At 36.7% G+C, this 12708-nt stretch overlaps 1 protein-coding gene across 1 annotated transcript in view; it reads left to right on the forward strand.

The window, feature by feature from the left end:
* Positions 1-1422: 1422 nt before the first annotated feature.
* Positions 1423-12708, forward strand: part of frk (fyn-related Src family tyrosine kinase) — a 46876-nt gene continuing 35590 nt past the window's right edge. The window contains exons 1-2 of the mRNA XM_077220249.1: positions 1423-2203; positions 6046-6167. Coding sequence (XP_077076364.1) covers positions 1830-2203; positions 6046-6167 — 496 coding nt within the window. The 5' untranslated portion in view covers positions 1423-1829. The remainder of the gene's footprint in view (positions 2204-6045; positions 6168-12708) is intronic.

A 12708-nucleotide genomic window follows, 5' to 3' on the forward strand; every position in this document is an offset into this window, starting at 1 on the left:
TATAATATTGACGATATATGGTTATTATCTACCACTCAAACATTGCATTGAAGTATCATATAGATTCAGTAAAACGGCAACCAATAGACTAGGCTACTATAATGGCACTGGCTTGTAAACGTGATCATCACAATCATTTGTCGTTAGAAAAAAAATAAAACCCATGAAATTATATTCATACGACATGCTGAAATATATGCCACTGTACCTGGGATGAAGACATTTCACACGCGACGCAAGCAGAACACCTGCATGTGACCTCCTCCTACAGTGTTCAGGGCTATCATGGTTGTCAACAAATGCACGATGACAGAGTTTACGACAGTAGTAGAGAAAAATACTGTTTCCCAACTGTAGGGGGACCCCGAGAGCAAAAGTTACCTAGTTTTACTTTAAAAGTCATGCCTATTTCCACTTTACACCTTGGTGTTCTGTGACATCATAGCATGATTTGAATCAGACAGCAGAGGGCATCAGCAAGCGACAATTTGTTGTCATGACAATCAGATGATTGTCTGAAAGAAGTTCAATAAACTTGAAATGATATAGAAACAGCTGCTAGCTGATTGTAGCAAACAGTTAGGCCTACTACTCAAGTTTAATGATGTTTGTGGAACATAAAACATATTTTGAAGAATACTGGTGGTATGGAAACCTGTGTGTGTGTGTGTGTGTGTGTGTGTGTGTGTGTGTGTGTGTGTGTGTGTGTGTGTGTGTGTGTGTGTGTGTGTGTGTGTGTGTAGCCTACGTGTGTATCGTGTATGCGTGTAGCCTAACCCTAACACAGCATATTATACATTTTACACAACTGTACTTTATGACACATATGCCTACTCATGGGAAAAAAAATATTTAAAAAAAGTTTAAATCATTTTATGCACTTTGAAAGAAAAAGAAAAAAACATTTCTAAATTTACCGTACAGTAATATTTGAACATTTCATAATTTGCTGTTTTTAAAAAAAAATAAGTTGAGCATATCAAAGCCTGTCATCACAGCTAAGTTTGTTAGGGTAAAATAATAAAAAAGGACAACATTAAAAGGGCAGATTCTATAGTGAAAAAGTGTGACATTAATATTATTTTTGTGTAATTAAGTTTTAAGCGTGTAAATGTGTTTTCAGGTAAAAAAAAATAGACTTTCCCCCTCAACTGTGGTAGGCTACAAATATTTTGAGTGTCCCTTTTTTCCTATAAAGAACCAAGAATGTCCCTTATTTTGCTTTGCTGAAGTTGGCTACCTAATCGTCTCAATGTGATATTTGAATCAGGAGTTTCTAAATAACAAAGGCATGCAAACTGCAGCCAAGGAATGACTTGATTTTTAGAATTAGTTGATGTAATTTAACGACATTTGATTTAATATAGTAGCCTAATGTTGTCGTGTTTTCACTTAGCTTAAACCTATAACTCATTGCGTAATGGCATTTGGAGACTCTGTCCTGAGGGCGTTTTGTTTTGAAGAAACAACCTGTCTCAGAAATTAATCCTATAAGCACGACAATGTGTGTCACTAACTCTAACATAAAAAAATATTGTGTAAAACGATATGTTTCTCGACAGGATCGCGGAGAATAATGTGACCAGGAAATGCGAACAGATTTTTTGACTGCAAGCAATAAATCGCCTTCTTCCCTGTCGACAGGGCTGTGCCATCTCGTGTCACCGGTCGTGTTTCCTCAAGCTCACAGAATGGACGAAACGCTTCGTCTCAAGTCCACTCAACATTCATTAGAATGAAACTGACCCTATGGATCACTGAAATGCGATACACTGCTTTAATTTAACTCGATCTAGGCTACACGTACGGGATTGATACACAATTTCACGATGGCAGACTTCAGAGAAAGGGTTTTATTGTGCTGTCAGAGCTTTTTCTCGTGTTTCAGAGACCCTGCGGATGACACCTCACATGCCGCCGAGAAACCGCGTATTGAAGTGATAAAGAATGAGTTTGCGAAGGCGCCTAGCTGGCAGTTACCGCCGACACCTGTGGAGAAACCCGGCTACGTTTACGTCGCGCTGTACGACTACACGGCGCGCACGGATGATGACCTGAGCTTTAACGCAGGGGATAAACTGAAGCCTCTCACTAAAGGCGGTGACTGGTGGACCGCGAGAGGAATCACCGGGATTTCGGCAAACAAAGAGGGATACATTCCTGCTAACTATGTTGTACCCGTAGAAAGCCTCGATGCTGAGCCGTAAGTTTCTGTGGAAACCCTGAAACTGTTTGTCAGTCTTAAAAAAACTTTAAATGGATTAAATATAGAAGTAGTGTGATTGTATCTAATTCATGTTTTTTAAGATTAGTTGGGATACAGGGGATCACAGTGTGGGTTGTTAGGAAGGATTTCCCTGAATGAGTCATGGTCAGAAATAGGGGTGTAACGATATGTCACGATTCGACCACGATACTGAACTCACGATACGATATTATTGCGATAATAGTGACACCAGAATAAAAATATGATTCTGAAGCTATACAGAATTATTTTAGAAGAATATGCTTGCACCCCGTCACTGAATAGCTATATTAAAATAAAGCAGGCTACTTTTTACTGTAACATAAGACATTTGACATTGTCAGGACCCACAAATATTCCCCCATTGCATTATTATCCATTATATTCAACAATGTAGCCTATATATCAGTTTAATGTAGAATGGACACTAAAACTCTCACACAGAAATGGTCATTTTGGGTGAACTATCCACGATACATATTGATGCATTTTTGTATTGCGATATATTGTGACACAATAGGCTATATTGTTACACTCCTAGTCAGAAATGCCTTTCTCAACGCACATGACATGAGCATGATGATTATTGGCTATTTACCAGAGTCTATGACCTTCCTGAAAATCTCAAACAGAATTAGTCATCTCTTTTTAATTCATACCAGCAGTGCAAACAACTTGCACTGTATGAAGTAGCCTAATTGTGTAACCGGTATTGTAATGCAGTGCTTCTCAAACCTTGTATAATAGGGATGGACCCCCACCACTGCACATTTTGAATGTGTCCCTCATCTAACACAACTGATTCAACTCATCAGCACATTAGAACAGACTGAAAGACTTGAATTGGGTGTGTCTGATAAGGGGGACATCCAAAATGTGCAATATGTGGACAGGTTTGAGAAGTGCTTTTGTAATGTATAAGAGTGTATTGTATTGTAATGCATGCATAGACACCCCGGACGTCCTAAGAGTAATTGTAACCAACTCTGCATTCAGCAAAAGCAATAGTATGAGGATTCCTGGTGGCAGATTCTATTTCTATTTTCTGTTGATTCTTTGAGGGAAGCTGGTTAATGTTCAGTGGATAACCAGGAAGTATTGAGCCTGTTAATGATTCCTAAGCTCTGTGCACTATAAGTGCCATGATAAACTAATAATAAAAAAAATAAAAAAATCACATTCTAAAATAAGTAAATTGAAATAAATTGTTTAACATTTTTATTTTATTTTATTATGCTGGACTTGTAATTGAGTTATTGAAGAGGGTTCTTTCTCGGTCAGTATTAGCCTAGTTATTCTGATAATGATCAACATTTGTTGTGTGTGATGTTATCTCTCACTTAAGGCTAGTATGCTTTGTCACTTGGCACACTGAATAGTTTCTGACGTATGTACGTACTTTCCAGTTTTTCCAGCTCTGCCACCAACTACGTAATGTGTTTGAGTGTAAATTTGTTTAGTAGCTATTTGACATACTTTCAGTCAAATGTAGTCTATTGACAAGACTTTATTATAGTTCATTGTACTGCTGGCGCGTGACAGCAACATGTGTCAGCAAATGTTTAGCTGTCTGATCCATGTTGAAGATTCAGACATTATTAGAACCTGCTGGACACAAGGGGCTCTATCTTGCACCCGGCGCAAATGACTTTGTACACTGACGCATGTATCATTCCTATTTTGCACCTTCAGACCAACCCCTTTTAGATTTGCGCCAGGCGCAAGAGGCATTTATCCCGCCGGGAAAATAGCAACAGCGCCGGGATCCGCCCACATAGTTACTTGCGCTTTGCGCTTTGACACTTGCGTTTCAGATCGTTAAAATAGGGCCCAAGGTCTCTGCAATGTGTGCATGTCAACAACCATTAACATTGAGGAAACCAAAGGTTAGTTTATGATATAATAATAATTTCATAGTTTTTGTTTGAAATTGCCCAATTGTAGACCTGCAGTGGTTCTCAGCTGGGTTTACTTGAGAAGTTCAGAACGCATGATATTTGGCCCTGTTTACACCTGGTGTTTAATCCGTCTCGTTTGTCCACTTTCAACCACTTCTGTCCTGATTTCTTCGAGGGAAGGGTCTATGGGCGGATACATGTATGGGTTTTTTCAGATCTTTCAATCTGATGGACAAATAAAGCTTGAGCAATTTAGGAGAACAGCAGCTTTAATTTCTGTTCTGACAGACACGAGAGCAACTGAACACTGTGAGTGTGTGTTAGAAATTAGGAATGTTGCGAGAACATTGTGCTTGGTACGTTTTTCATCTTCAAACAAAACTTGGTTCCTCAGCCGAAAAAGTTTTCCCATCTGGCAAGCACGCGCTTCCCATAATGTTCACGCATTAGTTCAGTAGGCAGAGAGTAGACGGTCTTTTGTGGCTGTTTGAACGCATTCGACCACATGAGCGTTTACACTACGCAAGTATTTATCCTGTCTTTAGCGTCGTCCACTTGTGATCCAGTCGACCAAAACGCATTTTAATACCTGGGGCCTATACCATGATGCCGGATTAGGTGGCTAGCCGGGTATATTTCAGTTTAGTTTGCGCCAACCCTGGGTTTTAGGCACCATGGAAGTGGTTTGGCTTTTAGCAGTGTTCATCGCCATAGTAACTAACAGGTCCGGGACAGGTTATGCTCCAGTAAGAGGTTGCAAACCGAAACTTAGACCAATCAGCTGTGAGCAAAGGATAAAGTCACTCCACCTGTTTCTACACCAAATTAAAGGTCACTACATGGCAAATGATTTTTAAAGACAAAATCGACTGGCTTTTAGTAATGCTTATTTAGAATAATCATTTTGTATGATTTAGATATTATTTATGTTATTATTAAACCTTTAATCGATCACACATGTACAATTTTATTTTATCAATTATTATTATTACGCACAGTTTAAATGAATAAATATATAAAGGTAATATAAATACACTTTAGAATCAATAAATAAGATAAAAAGCTATAAAATGACTGCATGTACCTATATCAACTAACTTCACAACTTGTACTTGCACTGATAGCAAGACTTTTTCTTTTAGTTGTCCTATTTCATAGGCAGTTATTTTCTTCTTGTTGTGTAAAATTTGTTTAAATTTTTAATATTTTTCCATCTCGTAATATTGCAGAAGAGAGAAATGAATCGGAGAAGAGGGAAATTAATCGCAGTTTCACTCTTTATCAGCATCTGATTGGCTGTTCGTTACTGATGTCACTCCTACACTCCTAAACTCAGGATCAAAGCCTGAGTTGACAGAGAAAGTTGATGATCAGCATCATGGTACCAACAAAGCCTGGTTGAATTGGTTTGGTTTTGTCAACTCGAAACTAATCCTGTAACTCTGAGTTTGTTCAACTACCATCATGGTACAGGTCCAGGTGTGAACAGGGCCTTACACTGGATATGAAGTGGCACTGGCATCCAACACATTAATAAATCATACAGAAGTAAACTAAAATTTCCTTAAAATCAAACATTGAAATATATTAACATTATCAGGAATGGCACAGGCCTAGCAATTTGCCATTTTTTTAATATGGCATAAGCTGAATAGGAAAAGTAACAATCTTTAAACTCATAAACAACAGCAGAAGTGTGAATTACCAGTCTTAACATATGAAGCAAACACTGGGCTAAATATTGCATTACTAAATACATTTTTAGTTTTCAATTTTTAAAAATTCATTTTTTTGTACAAAGATTTCAGTACACCAAAGGGAAAGGGGAAAGTAAATTTTATTGTGTGACTAATATTGGATGATATCAAGCTCAAATAACGTTGTGCTGCTCTTCCACCGCAGATGGTATTTTCCAGAAACGAAACGCTTGGATTCCGAGAAGATGTTGATGTCTCCAGAAAACAACAATGGAGCTTTTCTAATAAGAAACTGTGAAAGCCAGGCAGGAGAACTCTCACTCTCAGGTACATTAACCTATTTTTAATTCCTTAGTACTTTTCACATGTGCAGCTGTGAAACTATAAATGTTATTATGGGGTTGTTTTTTGACGTCAAAAAAAAAAAAAAAATCTCTAAAAAGAACTATTGCTCTCAAATAAGATGTTTTGTCAAAGTTACTGTTTGGCAATACAAGTAGGGCTGTCACTAATGATTATTTTGGTAATCAAATAATCGGTTGATTATTTTGACGAGTAATTAGATTGTTTTTGTGGTAATAAATGTAGACCTAAGTGAACAATAACCATTAAAATTACTTAAAATGCATGGGTATAATAACAGGCAATAATAATTGGTTCACATATAGTATCAAAAGCAAGTAATCTTATGGTTTAATTGAACAACACTTTTAAAATACATAATGTAATATACATAATATAAACATAATAAACTAATGTACATTTTGTATTATATCCCTGCAGAGGGCGACAACAGCCTGGTGATTGTTGTTGTTACACTTACAGCATAATCAAATCATTGGCCAAACAACATTTAATTCAAACGTCCATCTTCAATATGTGGCCACTTCTTTACAATAGAAATGTAATAGCCACTGTAATTTCTTGAACATCAAAACTCAGAGCAAGGGTTTAAACTTTAATTTGTAAATCGCAATGAACAACAGTTTGCATATTAGGAAACATTGATGTGTTCTCCGGTGCTGGTGAAATAGTGCACGCTGCGTTTCCAGATGAACGTTATAACAGCAAATGCAGAGATGGAGTTTGTTAACTGAGCTGCAGTCTTTGAACACGGTCTAATAATGCGCTCTAAAAATACACTTCTGGTATTTTTAAAGTTAATTAGCAAGGGCAAATTGCAATCAACGATTTTTTGAAAACGAGTACTTGAATTTAATTGAGGAATCATTACAGCCCTAAATGCAAGTGCCCAGCTTACAAAGTTTTTCAAACATTCGGTATTGATTATGGGAATGTTACAATGACCAGATGTTAGTGGAATTTTTTTTAAGGTTAGTATGATGTTCGTGAAACATTCTTTCAACTTTGTATGAATGTTTATTTGTAACATTCCAAGATCATAAAAATGCCTAGTTTCCTTATAGTCACCATGAAATCAAAAAAGATTTTTGGCTTTTCCTATGAAAGTAATCAATAAGCTAGTGTGCTCCAAAACAATGACAAAATTCACATTTAGAAGATATAAGCATTCAAAACGTATAGTCTCTCACTTCCGCCAATATGGATAAATGACATCACTCAGCTTCTCATCAGATTTTCTGGAACAATCAAATGCTCCCTAGAATCTAAAGCGCCCCAGAATGGCACATGATGCACTATATAGGGGATAGGGAACGATTCAGACAGTGTAAATACAAAAGCGGTCATCACAAAATTAAGGAATCGCTTTCTGAGACACCTCGTTGTACACGAGTCATATTAAAGATTCGTTTAAAATGAACACTGCTTCAGTGTTACATTTAACACTCTGTACTGTGGCAGTGTTCATATGTCCAAAGGGGATTTTGCTGTGTAAAATCCAACTTTAAGCCATTTTTAAGCATTTTTAAAGTATGCGTTCTGCAAACATTATGAGAACATTCATCAAATACTAATGACTAGAGGACGACCGATAGTGGATTTTACCGATACCGATAACTAGGTTTGACCGTTCGTGCCGGTAACCGTTAATCAACCGATATTTTTAAAATGGATAATCTATTAAAAACAAACATAGCAGGTTTCTTTAGCTATAACGTAGAAACATACGTTAATTTCATAGGTAAATTTGCAAGTCCCATTTGTTGACAAGGATGTATTAGCTTTCATGAACTATTTGTAAGGTGTGGTGAAAGGAGCGAGGACTCAGGTGCAGAGTTGATGGGCTTTTTAAAAAATAAAACAAAAACTACCCTGAGGGGGAAAACAAGACTGACTTGACTTTGACTGCAGGGAAACAATGTAAATAATGTGTAGATACGATGACAAACCAGCACAGGACTAAACACACAAGGAGAATAAATAGGGAAGCAAACAAAAGAGGGTAACAAGGGAGGACAGGTGGGGCAAATTAATCAATATTCAGGTAACAAGATGGGAGGGACTAGACAATCGACAGAAGTGCACATGGCACAAGGAAACATACATGACAAGCCATGTGTTCACAACAAACATGACTAAAACAAGCACATCTCCAGTAAAACAAATCACAAGCCATGTGCTAACACAAAATTAGACATAAACATGCAGCGAATGAGAACACTCATAAGCCACGTATTCACACAAAACATGACAACATGAAAGCACACAGCTAGTGTTAAACACAAGCTGTGTGCTACACAGTACAAGACAAAACAGGAGTGTCAGGGCTCTGTCACAAAATCAAGAAATAGATTAGACAGAAGTGACAGAACCCTGACACTATATGCATTATGCAATATACATATTTTTACAGCATGTATCAATATTTGAGCAATACAATTATACCTTGATCATTCATGTTAGTTCATAGTACATTAACTAAGGTTAACAGATACATTAAAACTCAATTTAAAATGTATTAGTAAATGTTGAAATTAACAAACAATGAACAATGCTACAACATTTATTAAACTTAGTTAATGCTAAAAATGTCATCTTATTGTAAAGTGTTACCATTTGATATAAATCCAAAGAGTCTGCTATGCTTAAAGGTGGCCATCTTTAAAATCTGCAAAGGCCAGGGCATTAAAAATACATAAATGTATATTACATGTATAGTCTCTCGCTTTATTTGCTTCTATATTAGAACACTTGATGATTATCTAATCAAAATAACAATATTTATTGCAGTGATAAAAAAAGAATTGAATCAAATGCATTTCTGATTTGTTTATGTTTCTGTCGGCTACATTAACATATCAAAGTTGAGAAAGCAGTCACGTCACTAGCTTTAAACATGCAACTTCTCTGGCTAATGAATGCATAAAAGTGACCAGCTGGATATAAACTAATGCAAATAGATGGTAACAATTGCATCATTAAACATTTGGGTCAGGTCTGCGTGGGTTTTTGTCACATTGTTTTAACCGCTAGAGGTACTAATGTTAAGAGTCCTCACAGCCTCGACGGCAAACATACATAGGAGGATACTGCTGTTCTTTCTCTTCTAATGCAGCATCTAGTCAACAAAATAATTAGTTTATAATGATATGGCAACCTGTACTGTTCTGTATTCATACTGTTTCGCTGTCTGTGTTTTAAACTCGCATTTGAAGTGTCAGCGCTCTCTGTGCAGCGCACAGCCTTTAACTGTTACAATAAACAACATGCGGTGCCATTGATAGTTTTTATTCCGCTCTCACTCTGTATAATGCCAGCAGTCTCTTCTCAGCGCTCTCGTACTGTGTAATGACTGCGCACACTTCTCAGCCGCTCCAGCAACAGACGCAACCTGGAAAAACTATCAGTATTGATTTTTGCCGATAACAATAGTTCCATCAATCAACTATCGGTAACGATATCAGCTAAACCGATGAATCGGTCGACCTCTACCATTGACAATGTATGGTGATTTTATGAACATTGTTTTGAAAGTGTTTATTCTAACACTTTCATAACCTTTACATAAATTTAAGAGAAAAGCTTGGAACAATAACTATGGGACAGGCTACAAAACTTTCCCACCAAGATGTTCTTTTACAATAGCATACACAACCTTCTAAATGTTTAAAGGATGTTCAAAGAATGTTGTTCTAAGAACGTTGTCTCCCAACATTACGAGGACATTTAAAAAACACAATCACAATGAAAGTGCGTATCTATACCACGAATGTTATTTCCCATGCCAATTATACGCCAAAAATGGTTTTAGCGTGTGTATGCTACGCACTAAAAACACTTGGGTAGGATTAGGGTTGGGAGTGCGTCCGTATTACACGCCATAAAGTGCGTATCAGAGAACCTTGCCAGAACGTTAGCCAAAGTTATGAGAATGTTCCCTGTTAGTCACGTCAAGTATAGGGATTTGAGCTGTGATTTGTACAGACTAGGCACCAAGGTTCGAAATGTACGTGTTTAAATATAGAGTTAAAGTTTATTGTTTTAGGTCCTGTCAGTTTATACTTGCGTTACAAATGTATTGTTAAGAAAAGAATATTTAGTAAAATGCATTTCTAATCACGTTTGGCCCGGCTCAGTAAATGAGCATGCGCTTTAAAGAATTACCGGAGAGCACGCTTCATGAGGCACACACGCACACACACGCAAGGCCACTCGCTCTCTCCCTCTCTGCCGTGCGCGCGCTACACGGTTTGGAGCACAGTCTTTTCTGTCTTGCATGCGCGCTCTTGCTCGCTCGCTCTAGATCCCGGGAGATTTTAACTAATTTGCGGGCATCAGGGAGCCGTTATCAATATCCGGGAGACTCCCGGAACTTCTGGGAGAGTTGAGATGTCTGTAATATTAAATTACGAAAGAACTGAGTTTCACTTTGCAGTGTATTCTTGTAGTTTTAATAGGTTTTCAAAGTAACTTGAAATTAGAGTAATTAGTAATCTGATTACTTTTTACATGCCGTAATCAGTAATGTAATCAAATTACAATTTTAAAGTAGTAAATTGGTAATTTGTAGTGGACTACTTTTTTTGAGTAACTTACCCAACACTGTTGAGCACACAAAGATGCATAAGGGAACTAAATTCTGAACCGAAATCCGTAACACATACACGCAAAATTATCTTGAAATGCCTTTCTCAGCGAGTGTCATTATAAACAGTCGGCCATGGCTTATGTGAACGTAAACAACTGAGAAAGACTACGGATGCATATCATATTGGATCCGTGCATTCAGGCTTAAAGTGACAGCATCCTAATATAGCTGCTGCTGTCTGAGTCATTAATGTTAATCAAACAACAAAATACAAAGAGAAAATCACTTTTGTAGCTTTAACAACGATTAATTACATTTAATTTATACACTGAAGACTTTGCAGTTTTATCTTACATTTGATTATTCAATTTCTGTACCTGAATACTGTTAGACTAAGCTGAAAAACATTGGCTAAAGCACTGTTTATTCCATTTGTATCTATTGTATTTATCTATGATTGTAATTTGTTTATTATTTCTATGCAGATTCACTCTCCTAAAAAATCACCCCAATCATTCTAGAATCATGAATTATTTCCAAATAGAGCTATTCATCTGGTGAAACTGTTTTCATATCACAATATATATTGCAGAAAAGCAAAATATTGCGATGTCTGTTTTTTCCCATATCGTGCAGCCCTAGTACATACTACATACCTTTGTTTTGCTCAGAACTCAAACCTGCAGAAATTGTTGGGTATGGCTACATGATCTGTTATTTCTCGGACCTTCATATGTAAGAGCATATCTTTGATAACACTTTAGCTTTAAAATAAAAAAAGTTAAGTTTACAGGAAATACTCAAAGCAAGATCCTATTTGAACATTAGGCAGAATAGCACCACCCAAATGTGTATGCTCTGTTTTGGTATAATTCTTGTTTGCTTTTTTCTCATTTTCCCACCTCTTGTTTTTTTCTATGGTTGTTAATTAGTTCCCCATACCTGTTCTGTTTCTACACTGATTACCTTGTTTGTATACAAGTATATATGAGTCTTCCTTGGTATATATAAGTTCTCCTTAGTTCTTTGTCTAGTATAGTGGAAGAGTGGTTGTGTTTCTCCGTGAACTCCTACGTGTTGTCTTTTATAATAAAGTCTTTCTTTGGATTCTCTGTCATTGTGCGCTTTATACAGCCACCGCAGGACATTGCCCATGTAATGACTCATTGTCATTTGTTTTTTAATTAAATATATACATACCTGCAGCCAGTGGCGGCCTTAAGCATCTGGTGGCCCGTTTCAATAACTAATATGGGGCCCTACCCACATAAAACATAAACATGGAGCAGAAAAGGCAAGAATTTTTGTTGGTTTGCATCAATTGTATATTATTTTATTACGTGCACTTTCAGCTTCATGAACAGGCAGCTCAACATATAAATAATCCAACCTTATTTGATTAAAAATATTTACAATTATACAGCGTTTTACGTTGGATTAAGCCTCGCCCTTAAATTACTATTATTTGAAGTTAACATTATACAATACGTAGACCCTACACCACAAAACTAGTTGAGGATAAATTCTTTAAAACTGGGGAATCCGTTACAGAGCACTCTGAAAGCGGCACTAAAAGAATGCTTTAAAACTTTCACAGAGACCTCAAACAGAAAGCACAAAACCTTTCTTTAAAGGGAATTTCGTTTTGTATTAATTGTTTTCTTAATTTTAATCAATGTTTCATCAACCAATTGCCTGGATTTAATAAATAAGAAGTAAATATAGCAGATAGGCTATATAATCACGACACGCGTGAACTGGAGCTTGTCTCATAAATTAACCAAAACTCAGCATAAGGTAGCCTACTTGCCTCACAGACCTGAGAAATATATCTAAAATGTCTACTTCTAAAAAGAACATTTCAAAACGTAAGAAAACAGACTGCTCTCTGTGTATGTAATCCGTATGAGTGCATTT

The sequence above is a fragment of the Siphateles boraxobius genome, unplaced genomic scaffold (genome assembly GCF_051911475.1).
Source record: "Siphateles boraxobius isolate OS27281-9 unplaced genomic scaffold, OSU_SipBor_1 8, whole genome shotgun sequence".
In the NCBI taxonomy this organism is placed as follows: domain Eukaryota; kingdom Metazoa; phylum Chordata; class Actinopteri; order Cypriniformes; family Leuciscidae; genus Siphateles; species Siphateles boraxobius.